The 19,500-nt window shown below is 41.0% G+C and overlaps 1 protein-coding gene across 2 annotated transcripts in view; it reads right to left on the bottom strand.

Moving 5' to 3' along the window:
• SLC22A24 (solute carrier family 22 member 24) overlaps positions 1-19,098 on the bottom strand; it is a 44,936-nt gene extending 25,838 nt beyond the window's left edge. Inside the window, exons 1-4 of one of the 2 annotated variants that reach the window (XM_008274352.4) lie at positions 18,128-19,098; positions 14,390-14,493; positions 12,217-12,371; positions 11,948-12,116 (exon numbers count right to left, since the gene is read on the bottom strand). In XM_008274352.4, coding sequence (XP_008272574.2) covers positions 11,948-12,116; positions 12,217-12,371; positions 14,390-14,493; positions 18,128-18,529 — 830 coding nt within the window. In that variant the 5' untranslated portion in view covers positions 18,530-19,098. The remainder of the gene's footprint in view (positions 1-11,947; positions 12,117-12,216; positions 12,372-14,389; positions 14,494-18,127) is intronic. The other variant, XM_002720992.5, reaches the window with a different exon arrangement.
• Positions 19,099-19,500: the final 402 nt, after the last annotated feature.

The raw sequence follows: 19,500 nt of genomic DNA, 5'->3' as shown, positions 1-19,500 counted from the left end.
CTCTCTTCTGTCTTTTTCTCTCTCTCTTATAATTCAGAAGGAAAGTAATTCCACTCAGCTGAGTTCTTCTCCTTGATGACAATAAGTGCCTGAGTGCTAGCCCCAGTGGGTATAATATTCGTCTGCTCTGTTCCAAGGACCACACAAAGGATCAGTGCAGTCCTCAGTGGAAGCTCAGATTCCCCTGCAATGTCTCTCACCAGGTAGCCAAGGCTACCGAGTTTGTGGTGTCTCCCACTGAGACTACTCATATCTCAACCACACTGTGAGTTCTCCCCACACACCCTCAGTTTTTTTTTTTTTTTAACAGTCCCGGTTCATAAGCTCCACACATTCACTAGTCTTAGTCTCCTGTTATTTCTCTCCACCAGAGTCAGGTTTTTCTTCTTGGTTGAGGGCGGGCACAGTCCCGACCTGGTGCATCTGTTATGTATGACCAAAATGGCACCCGCTCTATTGTCTTGTTCGCCTTTGTAAGGTGAATGGACATGGAGAATCGTGTCCATACTGATCACTTTTATTTTTTTTTCTCTCCTCTAGTTAGGCTGGTGTACTTTCCACCATAGGGTTTCAAGCCTCGTTCCCTCTAGGCTCTTCCTGCTGCTTTTCTGCCAGTGTCTCTGGCTACTGTGGTTTTGCCTCACCTCCCTTTCCAGTGCTGGTGCGTAGACTTGGCAGGTGGGGTCCCAAACCGTGGGTGCCTGTGCCCTCCACATATGTCCACCATGTCCCTCTAATTCTGGAAGAGTTTCCTCTGCTGTTTTTCCCCTAACTCTTCCCTGAGACTACAGTATCTTGACTTTCATTAAACTATCTTTTGCTGGACTATAAATGAGCTCCCTCCTTATTCTGCCATCTTGGAGCCCTCTCTCTCTCTCTTTTTTAAAGTTTTATTTTATTTATTTGAAAGACAGAGTTACGGAGTGAGGTAGAGACAGAAAGAGAGAGGTCTTCCATCTGCTGGTTCACTCCCCAGATGTCCACAATGGCCAGAGCTGTGCTGATCTGAAGCCAGGAGTCAGGAGCTTCTTCCAGGTCTCCCACGTGGGTGCAGGGACCCAAGGACTTAAGCCATTTTCCACTGATTTTCCTGGCCATAGTAGAGAGCTGGATCAGAAGAGGAGTATCTGAGACTAGAATGGGCATCTGTATCAGATGCTGGTGCTTCAGGCAAGGGCATTAACCCGCTGTGCCAAAGTTCTGGCCCCACTCCATAATTTCTTTATCCATTCTTCAGTTGATGGACATTTGGGTTGGTTTCATATTTTACCTATTGTGAATTGAGCTGCAATAAACATGGAGAACAGACAACTCTTTCACATGCTGATTTCATTTCCATTGGGTAAATTCCCAGAGGAGGGATGATTGTGTCATATGGCAGGTCTATATTCAGATTTCTGAGGTATATCTGTAATGTCTTCTACATTCGCTGCACCTTTTTCCCCACATCCACACCAGCATTTGTTGTTTGTTGATTTCTGCATGAAAGCCATTCTAATTGAGGTGAGGGGAAACCTCATTATGGTTTTGATTTGCATTTCTCTGATGGATAGTGATCCTGATTATTATTATTATTTTAAACAGGCAGAGTGTACAGTGCTCTAGAGAGAGACAGAGAGAAAGGTCTTCCTTTTCCGTTGGTTCACCCCCCAATGGCCGCTGCTGCCGGCGCACCGCACTGATCCGAAGCCAGGAGCCAGGTGCTTCTCCTGGTCTCCCATGGGGTGCAGGGCCCAAGGACTTGGGCCATCCTCCACTGCACTCCCAGGCCACAGCAGAGAGCTGGACTGGAAGAGGAGCAACCCGGACAGAATCCGGCACCCCAACCGGGACTAGAACCTGATGTGCCAGCGCCGCAGGCAGAGGATTAGCCCATTGAGCAGAGGTGCTGGCCATGATTATTTTTTATGTGTCTAATGGCCATTTGGATTTCCTCTTTTGAAAAATGCCTTTTAAGTCCTTTGCCCATTTCTTTATTGAATCGTTATTTGTTGTTGTTGTTGAGTTTCTTGATCTCTTTATCAGTTGCATAGTTTGCAAATAATTTCTCCCATTCTGTCAGTTGCCTCTGAACTTTGCTAAATGTTTCTTTTGCAGTATGGAAGCTTATCAATTTGATGTAATACCATTTTTCAATTTTGGCTTTAATTGCCTGTGCCTCTGGGGTCTTTTCCAACATCTCCAGCTACACAGTGAAAATCTGGTTGTGAGAATGCCTTTCTCTTGCAAAACAATCCAATATAGAGTGGTTCAGAAAAAAAAAATGTATTGATCAAAATACCTGTTGGTTCACATAACTTAAGTAAATCTTTGATAAATGATCTGCTTTAAATGTGAAAAAAGGACATTTTAAAAAGCTGTTAATGAACATTTGTGCCTGGTTGCTAGTCAAGAAATGTTATGCTTGTCTTTGTTAGTTATTTGAAATCATAAAGGTATAATTATGACCTAAGAACAAGTAATTCAGATGAAGCCACAGTACTCATTGTGTTCCATGAATTAAGTACAATGAATTAGCTTTCATTGTTTTCTTTGACAAGAAAATTATTTAAAATGATAATAATGCTTATCTAATCGCCAAGCTTCTTAAGTCATCTAGATATAGTTGCTAAGTGTAATTTGGGTAAATGTAAATGAGATAAATGTTCTAAATATAAACTTCAGCACTCTTAGCATCTTAAATTCTACAAAAAGACTATCTGGGTTTGTTAACAAATAGGGTTTCATAAATTTTCCATATATGAAAAGTAATTTAAGACTGCTTGAAAATAACTAAGATTGGGGACAGTACTGTGGAATTGTAGGTTAAGCCTCCACTTGTCACTGGCATTCCATATGGGTACTAGTCTGTGTCCTGGCTGCTCCTCTTCCAATTCAGTTCTCTGCTTATGGTCTGGGAAAGCAGTGGAAGATGGCCCAAGTGCTTGGGTCCCTGCACTCATATGGCAGACCTGTAGGTAGCTCCTGGCTTCTGGCTTTGGATTGGCCAAGCTCCAGCTGTTGCAGACATTTGGGGAGTGAACCAGTGGATGGAAGACTTCTTTCTTTTTCTCTCCCTTTCTTTGTAAATCTACCTCTTAAACAAACAAATAAATAAATAAATCTTAAGAAATAGAAAATAACTAAGGTTGGAATTTTGTATGTTCTTTCATTAGAACTCTTTGTCTTGAGATTTTTAAAGGATTATTTCAAAATGTAAGTCATGTAAAGTAGATATGGGAGGAAGAAATAAGGAAGTTGCATGTATGAAAATGTACTTTTGATTTGGAACATTAAGAAGGAATGAGAATTGCTTGTGCGAATTTTTGTCCTAAAGTAGAATGACTATATTTTTTTAGACTAAAAGGGAAAATTTAGGGCAAAAACTAAAAGTTTAAGTAAGTTGTAGAAGGTATTCACATGTTACAGAAAGTTTGGAGGGCATAAATCTTCTAAGAGGAATTTGTGTGTGATAAAATTGACATTCATTTAAAAAATGTTGTTTACAGGGTTTTCTAAAGATTGAACATTTATATCACAGATATACTAACATAAAATTGGATTCTGACCTATTAGAGCAATGAAGTTTTAAAAATATATGTATATCAATACGCTGGTAAATACCTGGAAATATATTGATCTTTAATTTTGAATTTTTTTAAAAATGGCAACACTTCCTTTTAATGGTTGACGTTTAATTGGTAGTTTTCTGTCAATTTTATAGTCAGTTCCTATAAGCTCTTTTTATTCTTCCTGATTCTGACTCTGTTAAAGTGTTCTAAGTTATGGGGTAATTTCATATACTGTTTTTTCTATTGAAGGTTTTTATTTCCCTGTTAGGTGACTGACAAAGGAAACACTGGTTTGTATTTTAGGTAACCTCTTGTATTCTCTACCGTCTATTAAGTTTTGATTGTATGCAAAGAATTGAGTCTAAGAGAGTTATTTCTGGATATGTACTTATTTTGAACTATTTGAATGATCATTATGGTTAAATATAGTCTATCAGTGGTTGAATCATCCTGACTAAATGGATGAGCATTATTTCACAATGATAAAGGATCTTATTTTGAGCAGATATGTTAAGCCCTCTTGGCATCTTTGACAGGTTTTCAGAGAATCAAAGTCCTAAATTCCTTAGACTTTGAGATTTCCAGTTGAGTCCCTGGTAATGTCAAAGAATGCATCTTTCATCAGGTAGAGGTAATAGCAAATTAGACTATTTATAATGTTTGGAAAGTACTGTCAAGATGTGAAATGACAACAAAGATAGGTTATTGATGTAAATGTCCAAGAATTTACATAAAAGGCCAACAGACACATGAGAAAATACTTAGGATAACTAACCATCAGAGAAATGCCAATCAAAACCATAATGAGGTTTTACCTCACCCCCATTAGAATGGCTTTCATACAGAAATCAACAAACAACAAATGTGGGCCAGGATATGGGGAAAAGGGCACTCTCATTTACTGTGGGTGAAAATGTGAACTGGTGCAACTACTGTGGAAGACAGTATGGAGATACCTCAGAAAGCTGAATATAGACCTACCATATGACCCAGCCATCCCACTCATGGGAATTTATCCAAGGGAAATGAAATCAGCATATGAAAGAATGATCTATACCCCCCTGTTCATTGCAGCTAAATTTACATTAGCTAAGATATGGAATCAACCCAGATGTCCATCAGTGTATATATATGGTATATATACACTACAGAATACTACACAGTGGCAGAAAAGAATTCTATCATTTGCAACAAAGTGGATGCAACTGGACATTATACTTAGTGAAATAAGCCAGTCTCACACACACACACACACACACACACACATACACACACCCCAAACAAATACCATATGGTTTCTCTGATCTGTGGTAACTACTAGAGTATTTAAAATGTAATCCGTAGGAGGAAAACCGGCACTTGTGATGCAATGATTTTGAACAGCTCTTGTCTTGACTGTTGAGGAGCAATTATTTTTGTTTGCTTGTTTTTTTTTTTTTTCTTTTTTTCTTTTTTTGTCATACTATTAGGTGAACTCTATATTTAGTGTAGGGTTAATCTTAAATTTACATTAGCAAAGATATGGAATCAACCCAGATGTCTGTCAACTGAATACTGAATAAAGAAGTTATGGTATATATACACTATGGAATACTACACAGTGGCAGAATAGAATTCTATCATTTGCAACAAAGTGGATGCAACTGGACACCATTATACTTAGTGAAATAAGCCAGTCACACACACACACACATACACACACACACAAACAAAAGGTTTTAACTCAAAGTCCTTACCATACCTTCTGCCTTAGAGGAGGTAAGAGAATAAACACCTGGGGCTGGCACTGTGGTGCAGCAGGTAAAGCTGCCTTCTTCAGTGCCAACATCCTGTATGGGTGCTGGTTCAAGTCCTGGCAGCTCCAATCCCAAGACAGCTCTCTGCTATGGCCTGAGAAAGCAGTAGAAGATGGTCCAAGTCCTTGGGCCCCTGCACCCACATGGGAGACCCAGAAAAAGCTCTGGCTTTGGATTGGCCCAGCTTCAGCTATTGTGGCTATTTAGGGAGTGAACCAGTGGATGGAAGACCTCTCTCACTTGGCTTATGAGTCTCTGTAACTCTGGCTTCCAAATAAATAAAAAAATAAATATTAAAAAAAGAGTAAACAACGGCACTAGAACAACAACAAAAAATACCGTTGGTTGAACTCTGTAATTAACACACAATTATTCTTAGCTGTTTAAATTTTAACTGAAAAGTGATCCCTGTTAGGAATTTGGAAAACATTATACTGAGTGAAATAAGCCAGTCCCAAAGGGACAAATACCACTTGTTCTCCTTGATAGGTGACAACTAACTGAGCACCAAAAAGGAAACCTGTTACAGTGAAATGAACACTATGAGAAACGGTGACTTGATCAGCATAGCCCTGACTGTTGATGAGCAACTTGATATGTTATCCCTCTTAGTATTTTTTTTTGTTTGTTCTACTTAATACTTTTGGTTGAATACTGTAATCAATTCACAATTATTCTTAAGTGCTGAAACTTAACTGAAAAGTGATCACTGTTAAATATAAGAGTGGGAATAAGAGAGGGAAGAGATGTGCAATTCGGGACATGCTCAAGCTGACTTACCTCAAATGGTAGAGTTAGAAACATACCAGGGGATTCCAATTCAATCCCATCAAGGTGGCATGTACCAATACCATCTCACTAGTCCTGGTGATCAATTTCTGTTCACAACTGATCATAATGATAGGACTCAGAACCAAAGGGATCACATAAACAAGAATAGTGTCTGCAAATACTAGCTAATAGAATCAAAAAGGGAGAGAATGATGCAACATGGGAAGTGAGATACACAGCAGACCCATAGAATGGCAGATGTCCTAAACAGCACTCTGGCCTCAGAATCAGCCTTTAAGGCATGCGGATCCGGCTGAAAAGCCCATGAGAGTATTTCAGGCATGGAAAGCCAAGACATTCTGGAAAAAGAAAACCTAAATGAAAGATCTCTGCGAGTGAGATCCCAGTGGAAAGAATGGGTCATCGAAGAAGGAGGTACCTTTCTCTGAAGGGAGGAGAGAATTTCCACTTTGACCATGGCCTTGTCTAAAAATTATCAGAGTTGGTGAACTCAGGGGGATTCCATAGCCTTGGCAGCTCATGCCAAGAGCCTAGGGTGATTACTGATGCCATAAACAAGAGTGTCAATTTGGTAAGTCAACAACAGGAGTGACTGTGCACTTACTCCTCATGTAGGATCTTTGTCCTTAGTGTGCTGTACATTGATATTTAATGCTATAACTAGTACTCAAAGAGTATTTTTCACTTTATGTTTCTGTGTGGGAGCAAACTGTTGAAATCTTTACTTAATGTATGCTAAACTGATCTTCTGTATATAAAGAGAAACGAAAATGAATCTTGATGTGAATGGAAGGGGAGAGGGAGTGGGAAAGGGGAGGGTTGCAGGTGGGAGGGACGTTATGGGGGGAAGCCATTGTAATCCATAAGCTGTACTTTGGAAATCTATATTCATTAAATAAAAGTTTAAAAAAAAAGAGTAAACACTGACACTGACTCTAAGTAAGGAAACAAAAAATGGTAGCCTTGGCTTCCCCTGAGATAGAGAGGGAAGTTATATTTTGGGCCTTCTTAGCTTTAAATAAGATGGGAAAATTATACAGAATTCTGCCAATTTCCCAAACTTGCTTCATAGATAGACCATGTGCCGGCCGGTGCCGTGGCTCAGTAGGCTAATCCTCCGCCTAGCGGCGCCGGCACACCGGGTTCTAGTCCCGGTCGGGGCGCCGGATTCTCTCCCGGTTGCCCCTCTTCCAGGCCAGCCCTCTGCTGTGGCCAGGGAGTGCAGTGGAGGATGGCCCAAGTGCTTGGGCCCTGCACCCCATGGGAGACCAGGAAAAGCACCTGGCTCCTGGCTCCTGCCATTGGATCAGCGTGGTGCGCAGGCCGCAGCGCGCCGGCCGCGGCGGCCATTGGAGGGTGAACCAACGGCAAAAGGAAGACCTTTCTCTCTGTTTCTCTCTCTCACTGTCCACTCTGCCTGTCAAAAAATAAAAAAAAAAATAAAAAAAAATAAGATAGACCATGTGCCTTCCATTGGTATGAGTACTTGCTCTGTATCTTTGATCAAGGGTTAGGGTTGGAGAATGTAATTTTTCTCAGTAAGGCACTGATAGATGATACTTAATGTATCCTAAGATAACAGTTCCACACACCCAGATTAATGTTATGTCTAAAGTCTTAGCCAACGGCTTTACTCCTGGTTGGGGACTGAAAGTCTTCTTATGGGAAAAATTACTAATTTCTCTGGCTTTCATTGTAGGTATAGGAATGATAATATGTTGTTGGCTTTATTGCTGCTGTGAAATGATGATGCACTGGGTCTGGCGCTGTGGTGTAGTGGGTAAAGCTGCTGCCAGCATTGTTGTTATCCCATATGGGTGCCGGTTCAATTCTCGCTGCTCCACTTCTGATCAAGCTCTCTGCTATGGCCTAGGAAATCAGTAGAAGATGGCCCAAGTCCTTGGGCCCCTGCATCTACATGGGAAGACCTGGAGGAAGCTCTTGGCTCCTGGCTTTGGATCGGCGCAGCTCCGGCCATTGCGGTCATTGGGGAGTGAATCAGCAGATGGAAGACTCTGTCTCTCTGTCTCTCTGTCTCTCTCTAGCTCTGCCTTTCAAATAAATAAAATAAATACAAATAAAAAAGAATCTTCATCATTCACTCCTCAGGAAACCTGAGAATTAAACAATAACTGCCCATCTCCTTGCCCTGCACTTTGCTATAAAAAGAGTTTCTTCCATTACCATCACGTCAGTAAATGACTTCCTGCACGTCAAGCGAGTGGACCCAGTTTGAGGTTTTGTAGAACATTTCCAACTAGCTTGGGATTTTATCTGGCAATAATCATGTTATGGGCAGGAATGAGAGAGAGAGAGAGAGAGGGAGAGAGAGGAGACACCAAACTTGAAATTAAATAATAATCAACTTTCTCATCAGAATGATCTCTGAGGACCTAGCCTTAATGACCAAAGCAACTCCCACCGGAACTGCCTCCTACCTGCCACAATTAGATCTGGTCTCCACCCTTTATCCATCAACCATTAATATTAAGACATCAGAGTTTAAACATTTGCATGAATTTTAAGGAGAAAAGTCCTACTTAACTCATGTACGTTTTTGTTGTTTTTGATTTTTCCCCTTTTCTTTTTGTCTGACAATGGTATTTATTTTTTATTTATTTTTTTATTTTTTATTTTTTTGTTAGGCAGAGTGGACAGTGAGAGAGAGAGAGAGACAGAGAGAGAAAGGTCTTCCTTTGCTGTTGGTTCACCTTCCAATGGCCGGCGCGGCCGGCACACCTCGCTGATCCGATGGCAGGAGCCAGGTACTTATCCTGGTCTCCCATGGGGTGCAGGGCCCAAGTACTTGGGCCATCCTCCACTGCACTCCCTGGCCACAGCAGAGAGCTGGCCTGGAAGAGGGCCAACTGGCACAGAATCCGGCGCCCTGACCGGGACTCGAACCCGGTGTGCCGGTGCCGCAAGGTGGAGGATTAGCCTAGTGAGCCGCGGCGCCGGCGACAATGGTATTTCAAAAGACCTCTGAAATTGTTTTGTATATGTTTCTTCTGCTTGGTGTAGTTTACTGTTGAGGCTTTTATTTCTATTTTAATTTCATTTACTGAAGTCGTTAGCTCAAATAATTCTTTTGGTCCCCTTTTTAAAAATTTCTCTCTCTGCTTAATTTATCACTGACATTGAATATTGTCTTCCTAATTTTCTGTGTTTTATTTTCTGTCTCATTGACTTTCCTTAAAGTCATTAGTTTGAATTCATTTTCATGAAATCCACCAGTTTCCTTCCCTTTGGGGTCTGTGGATAGAGAGTTAGAGTGTTTCTTTCGTGGCATCACATTATCTTGTTTTTTTTTTTTTTTTTTTTTTTTTTTTTTCATGTGACTTGTGTCCTATGTTGTTTGTATGGTTGATCAATTGTTCTTATTATTAATATTTTAGAGGGACTTTCATAGTAAAAGATTTTCTCCTGATATATACTAGGGTATTGGTAGAGTAGCTTTGCTTGCTTTGGTTCCAGGTATTTGACATAGCATCTGTGTAGCTTCTTTGGCTGCTATCATTTTTTTTTGACAGGCAGAGTGGACTGTGTGAGAGAGAGACAGAGAGAAAGGTCTTCCTTTGCCGTTGGTTCAACCTCCAATGGCCACTGCGGCTGGTGCACTGCGCTGATCTGAAGGCAGGAGCCAGGTGCTTCTCCTGGTCTTCCATGTGGGTGCAGGGCCCAAGGACTTGGGCCATCCTCCACTGCCCTCTTGGACCACAGCAGAGAGCTGGACTGGAAGAGGGACAACTGGGACAGAATCCGGCGCCCCGACTGGGACTAGAACCTGGTGTGCTGGCGCCACAGGTGGAGGATGAGCCTATTGAGCCAGCCTGGCTCACATTTTTGGCAATGTCTGTTGGTGTCTTGGTGACCTAGGCTGTTGAAGTTGTGGAATTGTATGACATGTGGGGTTTAGTTGTCTTGGTTGGGGTAGGTTCACTGGTTACTCTGGCCATAGCTTTAGGTGTTGTATGCTTATCAGTTTCCATGGGTTGTATGGGACTAGAGCCACTTATGTTAGTCCATTCAGGTGAGGCATGGCTGTTATGGCAGCAGAGGAGTAGCATTATCAGTTTCCAAATGTCCTATGGGTGTGGGCCTCAGGTGGGTATAGCACAATATTTCTGGTAGTGGGGCATAGCTGGGGTGCTCATCAAAGTCCCAGGGCTATGTGTGTGCCTTTCCAGGGCCCCTGGGGATGACCAGCTCAGAGTACACTGCCCAGCTCCTCGTTTGGGTCAGTGATAAGAGGATTGGGGAACTCATTTACTTCTGAGGGCCTCAGTGGTCCAAAATTCCTAGAATGAGCTATTTGGCCACTTTCCAGGGCCATGGTTATGTAGGAGGGGCTGCTTAGATTCTTCCTCGGATTCTGCGTGATGGGGTGGGGCCATCTGACTGCTGCCCAGGGCCTCAGGAGGCTGAATAACCAAGATCAGACTGTCTGGCTATTTCCTGGTTACACAGGAAGACGGACAAGGCTGCCCGACTGCTTTTCAGGAGCCTCAGTGGATTTTGCATCCTAATACATGTTGCCCAGGTACTTCTTGGGGCAATAGGAGAGTAGGCATGTTAACTCAGTTGGTTTGTGGGACTGGGTTGGATGAATACCTTGGGGCAGCTCTTGGCTACTTTACACGACCTTGTGTGGATGGGTTCTTGAGAAGGCATATGTGCAGCAAGAGTTTGAGTAGGGGAAGGCATAATATGGACTGGGATATTTCCCTGGGGCAATGCAGCCATATAGTAATCCAGAAGGTCCCTCAAATGGGCCCAGGCCTGTGAAGGGTGCAGGCATCTCCAGCAAAAAATGCTTCAGATCTCTGTGGCATGAGTGGGATTCCTGCTTATTATTTTCCTGCCATGCAGTGTCCTTTTTGGCTTAATGTTAATCCTGATTGTTGGGATGGCGAATGATGTGTGCTTGGTTCCCATTTCTATAAGGTTATTGTGTATCTCTATGCTCTGCAACATCTCTGCCACAGCCCCATTGCACTCCAGAAACTCTGCCTCAGACACTCCTGTGGAGTGGGTTTTGTTTCTACTCTGGGCAACTTTAAGTCAGCTCAAATATAGTCTTCCAAATGAGTTCCTAGGCGAATCATCACACAGATCAGATAATGATAGTTCTTTGTGAATGAGGCTATGAAACAACTCAAACTGTGTTCTTCTCCTTCTAATATCAAGAATACAAGCAATTTTTTTCCAAAGCTATAATATAGCTGGAAAGTAGAATATAGAATTAGGATATTTTAAAATACAACAAACTCACTATTCCTAATGGGATTCCTGCCTTTTTTGAATGATTCCCTGAATTTCTGAAAAAGTTGGTTCAGCCTTTTTTTTGTTAGTTTTGTGTTGCATTTATTGAGGATCTAATTTTTGGAGGTCCTATTTTCCAATTTTCCCTAACACTACCTCCATGTCAATTCTTAGTGCGGGAGAAAACATACTCTTACTATTTCTTACTTATAAATTCCTTATCATTTTCTTTCATACAATGTTACTTACAGGGAAAAAGCCATGAAATCATCGCCATCATGTATTGCTTTCCAAAGTTCAAAAAGTATTTGCTTCATAACTAAGCTTATTTTTTCTCTTAAACTTATTTCATAAATAATTCTGTTTCTATTGAACCTCTGTGATGTCAGCCTCCCCAGTAGAGCATCATTCTTTGCCTTCTTTTGTTTATCAAAGTACAGTATGAACAGGGACCATGGTTCCTGGGCAAGCCAATACTAACCAGATCTTAAGTGTCAGGATTTTTCTGTGTGCTACCACCATAGCCTCCTCTATGGTTGTACATACCTGGAGAGCAAGGAAAGGACAAACAGGGGTATAGACACAGTCAGATGCAGTGTGTACCAGTCTTGAATGGCAAAAGCTAATCCTCCCAGGAGCATCTGCCCAATACTGTAGGAACACAGTATCAGTGTTATTCCTATATATTGTAATTTGGGCACTGTCCACTCTGTTGCTGGAAGAAAACATACACACAACGACAGTTTCAGACAAAGGGCAATTTCAAGGGCAACTCAATGCTTAGGTGCAACAAAAGTCTTAAGTTACTGACTTACCGAGAATGAAAGCATTTGTCATAATATTTATGGTAGTCAACCCAGCCAAGAAGCGAAATATGCAGAAAACAACGAAGGTGGGAGCAAAGATTGCACAGGTGTCAGCGATGGCTGTCTGGAGGAGACACCACGTGTATATTGCCTTCCGGCCATACCTAAGAAATAAGATAATTTAGGAAGATAAATAAATACATGGAAAGCTTGACAAAAGATGACATGTCTTGAAATTTAGGATAAATATTTAATAACTGGAACATTGCATTGGTGAACTGGTAGAATAATTATTTTTGTCAACATGAGAAATCACAGGTGTAAGCCTTCCTGTCGATATGAGAATGCTGTCAATCTCTCAGCCAGCCATCACTGTTACTCCATGTGAAACCATATAAAGGAAAATGTAATATGGGAAATTATCTCAGATATTTGCTACACAGAAATATGTATTGAGTACACTGAGTTTGTGTATTGTGTTTAGAGCAGTGAAGACTGAAATCAAGAGACTTGTATTTATCACTGTATTATCAAGGTAAAGCTTTCACAAAACAAAAGATATGTATTTAATGAGTCCCAGTTAAATAGAACATTATTTTCACACAAGAATCCCATGTTGTGCCCTCTCTTATTCCCTATTCCCACTGAAGTTATCTGAAATTACAACTTTTAATACCATTTATTAATTTGTTTTTGACTTTATAAAATTGGAATCATATAGTGTTTAATCCTATGTCATATAATTTTTCTCTGTGTTAATGTGTGATGATAGCTTGTTTTAATTATTGCTGAGTATGAGTTTATATGTGGGGCAGGCATTGTGGTGCAGTTGGGCAAGTTGCTCCTTGGATGCCTGCATTCCATTTTGGAAGGCCACTTTGAGTTCAGACTAACTTACTTCTGACCCAGCATCCTACTAATTCATGCCAGGAGACAGCAGATGATGGCTCAAGTGCTTGGGTACCTGCAACTCACATGGGAGACCTGACAGATAGAATGCTAAGCTCCTAGCTTTGGTCAGGCTCAGCATCTTGTGTGTCAACCAGCAATGAAAGATCTCTCTCACTTTGTCATTCTGCCTTTTTAGTAGATGAAAATAAACAAATAAACATTATATGTCACATTTTTCATTCTACAGTTTATAGGTACAATCTGAATTTACATTTCAAGAAAACTTATTGACATCTTCTTCAAACTGTTCCATTTATTTACTCATCCACTCATCCTGCAATTTGAATTGTAGTAATGTGAGTCTGAAAACTAGGGGCAAGTGAATTCTATGCATGTATTATTTAACTGTGCAAACTCAAAGGTCATACCTTTTAACTAAGGCAACTGATGGCGTTAAGAATCTGTAGTGCCTTGAGTGTATTTGTGAGAGACATGCTTGAGTGCTAGGCATGGTTTTGGTTGACTGCCTCCTTTTGGAAGCACTCTGCCAGTACACAAGAAGTCCCAAACTTCTCATACCCTAACAATATCGGTCTATATTGTTAATATTATTTACACTTTATGATTGCAAAAATTACCCATTGGAGCTCTTTCAGAAGGTCCAGCTCTCCGTGTACGAGTGTAATGTCTTACCACCCCACCAGGAGCATTTTGCTTTACAACCAACAGATTCTGTAATGGTGACTACCACTACACAGGTGTACCCATGTCATAGGTACAAAAGGATGACCAGTCTAAAAGTGCCCATGTTTCTCACAGGGTCTAGGTGTTTCAGACCATTGGCAAGGCCAATCACACTGCTTCACAGTTTTGTCCCTTTGAGCATGAAGGCAACTTCTGCCTCATTTCCCCTTCCTTTCCTTTTGTTTAACTAACTCCAACTCAGAAACTTCGTATCTTGAAATATGCTCTGAAAATCACTCCTGAAATTTGTTTGAATCTAATTTAGATGGCTTCTTATGTCTTCCTTCATGCACACAAAGAACAGATTTATCACATCAAACTATAATGTCCAGGTCACAACCAAATACTTTTATTTGTTAATAAATAATAGTAATGATAATAATAATAATAATACCTATGTTTGGTTGTAGCACTCTGAAATCAGAAGTAGAAGTCAGTATGTAGCACAATATAATGCACACAGCATAAAAACCTCAAAGATTTCCAAAATAAATGAGTGCATGCATCATTTGATCAACAGCCCAAAAGAAAGTGAGAAGACACTCACCTGTCTGAAAGACGGCCAAACATCAGACCTCCCAGTAGTGACCCACTCATAAACAGGGTTTGAACCACTGATTTTAGTGACTGAAATTCACATACCAGGTCCCACTGGAAGAGAAAAATAGCACAGCAGAGTTTTAAGAAAGCGTAGACCCTTTGGTGGAACCTGAAACCAACTTCTACATATGATATACACATTCACCTGTTATGGGATTCTGCCTCCCTCTTCAGCTTCATCTAAAATTGCTCTCCTCTGGTTGCCCATAGACTAAAAATACTGAACTTACTTCAAGCCTTCAAATGTAATTGCTGTCTATCTCATACCCCTCCAATAATCTGTAACCATGTATCTACGTGTCTTTAGTCACTTTCCCTTTGATAACAAATTCCCTTTGCTGCAGGAATGTCAACACATTTCAGATATCATAATTAAAAATATGAAAATTTAATTTTAGAAATCTTCACTTACCAAAATTGAAACAATGAGGAAAAGCCCATGTTTTTCTTTTTCTAGGAAGCTTCCTTCATCATATCACTAACATGTCACTTAATAATATATACTTAATTAATACAATAATTTTTTGTATGGTTTTAAAAACTTTTTATATCAGAATAGTTTTAAATTTACAAAACAAAAATTTTAGCTTTGTACAGAGATCACATGTACCCTTGTAATCAGCTTCCACTATTTCTTTTTTTTTTTTTTGACAGGCAGAGTTAGACAGTGAGAGAGAGAGACAGAGAGAAAGGTCTTCCTTCCGTTGGTTCACCCCCATATGGCCGCCATGGCCAGTGAGCTGCGCCAATCCTAAGCCAGGAGCAAGGTGCGTCTCTTGGTCTCCCATGCAGGTGCAGGGGCCCAAGCACTTGGGCCATCCTCCACTGCCTTCCCGGGCCACAGCAGAGAGCTAGACTGGAAGAGAAACAACCGGAACTAGAACCCAGCACCCATATGGGATGCCAGCATTGCAGGCAGAGGATTAACCAAGTGAGCCACGGTGCCAGCCTCGAGCTTCCACTATTTCTAAGTATTTGTCCCAATCTATAAACCATTCCAAATTTTTCACATTTTTAAATGCAAACTCCTTGAATGCCTCTCATATCTCCTATCTTCTAGTTATTAACATACTGTGTTCATACTGGTGGTGTTTTTCAACTCCCACATTTACAGTATTTGCCTGTTGGTGTCTGACTTATCTCATGTAACATGATATACTCCAGTTCCATCATTTTGCTGCAAATGACAGGATGAATGAATGAAATTCCATGTATGTATGAACCACATTTCCTTTATTCATTCACTTGATGATGGGCACCTTGGTTGATTCCATATTTTGACTATTGTGAATAGCAATAACTGTGGTGGAGCAAGTATCTCTTTAATAAATAATTTTGTGTCTTTTTGATATATACCCAGTATATATTGCTGAGTCATACAGTAGTGAGATCGCTGTGTCATATGCAGTTCTATTTGTAGTTTTTACAGAAATCTCTATACTGTTTTCTATAGTGGCTATAGTGTCTATGCCAATTTACATTCCACCAACAGTGAATAAGTGTTTCCCTTATTCTATATCTAGGACATCACTTTTTCCTTTCTGTCTTTTTGATAATAGCAGTTCAAACAGGGGTGAATTGATGTTTTATTGTGGTTTTGATTTTCATTTCCCTGATGGGTAGTGAGTGACATTGACCAGCTTGAAAATATTATCTGTTGGCCATTTGTAGTAGGCACACATCAAATCAGTTGAAGAGCTTCAACAATACTAATTCCTGAATCACCTAGAGGTTCTGATATACTTGCTCTGTGCATCACTTTTCAGTAAGTCTGAGAGCCACTGATCTAGCATAACATTTGGGTAAAAGCTTTCAATTACTTTTTTTTTTTACAGGCAGAGTGGACAGTGAGAGAGAGAGACAGAGAGAAAGGTCTTCCTTTACCATTGGTTCACCCTCCAATGGCCACTGTGGCCGACGCACCGTGCTGTTCCGAAGCCAGGAGCCAGGTGCTTCTCCTGGTCTCCCATGCGGGTGCAGGACCCAAGGACTTGGGCCATCCTACACTGCACTCCCAGGCCACAGCAGAGAGCTGGACTGGAAGAGGGGCAACCGGGACGGAAACCAGTGCCCCGACCAGAACTAGAAACCGGTGTGCTGGCGCCAGAGGCAGAGGATTAGCCTATTGAGCCGTGGCGCCGGCCCTTCAATTACTTTTTAAATGGCATAATTATCCTCACTAGATTAAGTGATATATGACATATGTATACACAAGTTTATGTTTAGTTAGTTTGATTGACTAATCTCAATACTGGTGTACAATATATTGTAGTATAGGTAAACAATTGCTACCTTCTGAAGGAATGAAGAAAAGGCTGACAATATCTGTCTAGGGACTCAACTCCCAGTCCATGCTTCGTGTTAACCCCCAAAACCTTCACTACTTCTTTATATGCAGAAGATTTATTTTATTTTATTTTATTTTATTTAATGAATATAAATTTCCAAAGTACAGCTTATGGATTGCAATAGCTTCCCCCCAAAAAAAACTTCCCTGCCACCCACAGCACTCCCCTCTCACACTCCCTCTCCACTTCCATTCACATCAAGATTAATTTTCAATTATCTTTATACACAGAAGATCAATTTAGCATAGATTAAGTAAATATTTCAACAGTTTGCACCCACACAGAAACACAAAGTATAAAATACTATTTGAGTATTAGTTATAGCATTAATTAAGCACCTAAGAGTAATTGTGTATTAATTACAGAGTTCAACCAATAGTTTTAAGTAGAACATAAAAAATACTAAAAGGGTAAAGTATTAAGTTCTTTTTTTACTTTTTCTTTTTTTGTTTGTTATATAGTTATTTTTTTATTTAATAAATGTGAATTTACAAAGTGCAGCTTGTATATTGTTGTGGCTTCCCCTCACCAACCTCCCTCCCTCCCGTGGCCCTCCCCTCTCCCACTCCCTCTCCCAACCCACCCTTCATCCAGTTTCATTTTCAATTACCTTCATATACTGAAGATATAGTTAGTATATACTAAGCAAGGATTTCAACAGGCTGTACTAACACAACTGCACAAGGTATAGGGTATTGTTCGACTAGTAGTGTTGTTTTTAAGTTTCATAGTAAAACACATTAAGGACAGAGATCCTACGTGGGGAGCATATACCCAGTGACTCCCGTTGTTGATTTAACAATTGGCACTCTTATTTATGACGTCAGCAATCACCCGAGACTCTTGCTATGAGCTCTCTAGGCTATGGAAGCCCCTTGAGTTCACCAACTCTGAATTTGTTTAGTCAAGGCTGTATCACAGTGGAGGTTCCTTCCTCCCTTCAGAGAAAGGTGCCTCTCTCCTTGATGGCCTGTTCCTTCTGCTGGGGTCTTGTTCACCAGGATCTTTCATTTAGATTGTTTTTTGCCACCGTGTCATGGCTTTCCATGCCTGTGAGACTCTCATGGACCCTTTAGCCAGATCCGAATGTCCCAAGGGTTGATTCTGAGGCAGGAGTGCTGCCATTCTATGAGTCTGCTGTGTGTCCTGTTTCCCCTGCAGGATCATTCTCTCCCTTTTAATTCTATCCTTCATTAGTTGCTTACACTGGTCTTATTTGTGAAATCTCATCAACACATACCGTATCTTTTTGATCGGTTGTGTATTTATACTTATCACTTTACCAAGTGCGCTGGCATTGGTACTTATATGCAGGAGATTTAAATGAGGACTCTTACCTTAGTCACAATGGTGGAGGAGAAGGAGCTCTGATCGTACACCCAGCCGTCTACACAGGGCTCTGTGTCCGGCTCATTTGTGCTCGGGGAGGTCCCATTCAGGTAAAGGAGCTGCCACTGGGGATGGATGAAGCGACGGCACTTCTCTGGCCTCAGGTTTGAGTCCAGCGGGATGGAGACTCTCAGGAGGGCGTCTTGGCTGAGGATGTCAGAGTCATTGCCAGAGGTGGTGTGGTTGTCCAGGAGGGGGACCCAGCAGCGATGCCCAGGGATGGCTGCAGTGAAGTTCTCCAACAGAATATGAGTGTATGTTATCATACTGGTGACAAAAAAGAAGGCAATCTGAAGGATCTGAAATCTCCCCAGACTTCCAGCTTGATCCAGGAGCACATCAAATCCCATTGAGGCTGAGCAGGTTGTCTCCAAGGTGAAGCACAGTGACTATGGAGATAGGTTCAGAGGAAGAGAATGCTTCCAAGTCCACTAGTGCTGTGTTGCTCTTGACCCTACTTTCTCCTCAATAGGCCCAGTCTCTGCACTGCAGGAGAGCAGAGACAATTTCTTTGATTTTGGCAGCCAACAGCTTAAAAATTTTCACAGATGTAATTTTTGATGTTCAGTTGCTGATGGCTGATCCTGCTCAAAACACTTCTCTGAATGATCCTGACCCCTGAGCTTTGCAAGAGCTGAGCGGACCTTCAGCTGGATGGAATCTCCACGTGATCTAAAGTAAGCATTCCCAGTGGTCTGTGTTTGTTTTCAGAGAAGGGATGTTGGAGACTCGCAAGTGAAGTGCCTGGTGGTGCGTCTCCCAAACAATGGAATATGGCTTTTTCCTGGTTAGAAGTGCATTCTGACTCAAGGTTAATGAAAAGACTCCTTAGTTAAAATAAAGCAAAGAGGAATGTTGAGTGGAAATGCTGACTGCCGGTAACTGAGATTCTGCTTCCCTTCAATCATACCAGTGGCCGTGATTTCAAGAGTTTTGCAATCGTTAAGCAAGGTTATGGGGCAAGAGAGAAGGAACTAGTATGTAGTCAGTGTCACAAGATCTTATCTTCAGTTCATAAGAGGTGGATCAGGACGCCACCCCTTTAATCTCATTTAACCTTTTCTCCAAGTGTTGTCACATCTTGAAGTGCTGGGGGTTTGGATTTCATCATGTGAATTTTGGGAGACATCATATTCCCTTAGTGGAGCCAAGCAATCAGATTATTATTTTTCAAAAGTCACTAACAGTACATAATAACAGTGAGAAGGGACTCATCAAGGCAAAGCATTTAGAATTTATGATTAAATTATATAAATAATGACAATGAAAGTTAACAACTCTCTGAATATGCACTATGGATCAGCTGTGTCATAATCACTTT

This window comes from Oryctolagus cuniculus, chromosome 1 (assembly GCF_964237555.1).
Source record: "Oryctolagus cuniculus chromosome 1, mOryCun1.1, whole genome shotgun sequence".
Taxonomy (NCBI): Eukaryota; Metazoa; Chordata; class Mammalia; order Lagomorpha; family Leporidae; genus Oryctolagus; species Oryctolagus cuniculus.
Note: the sequence above shows the minus strand (reverse complement) of the source record. Positions and strands in the feature narration are given on the sequence as shown.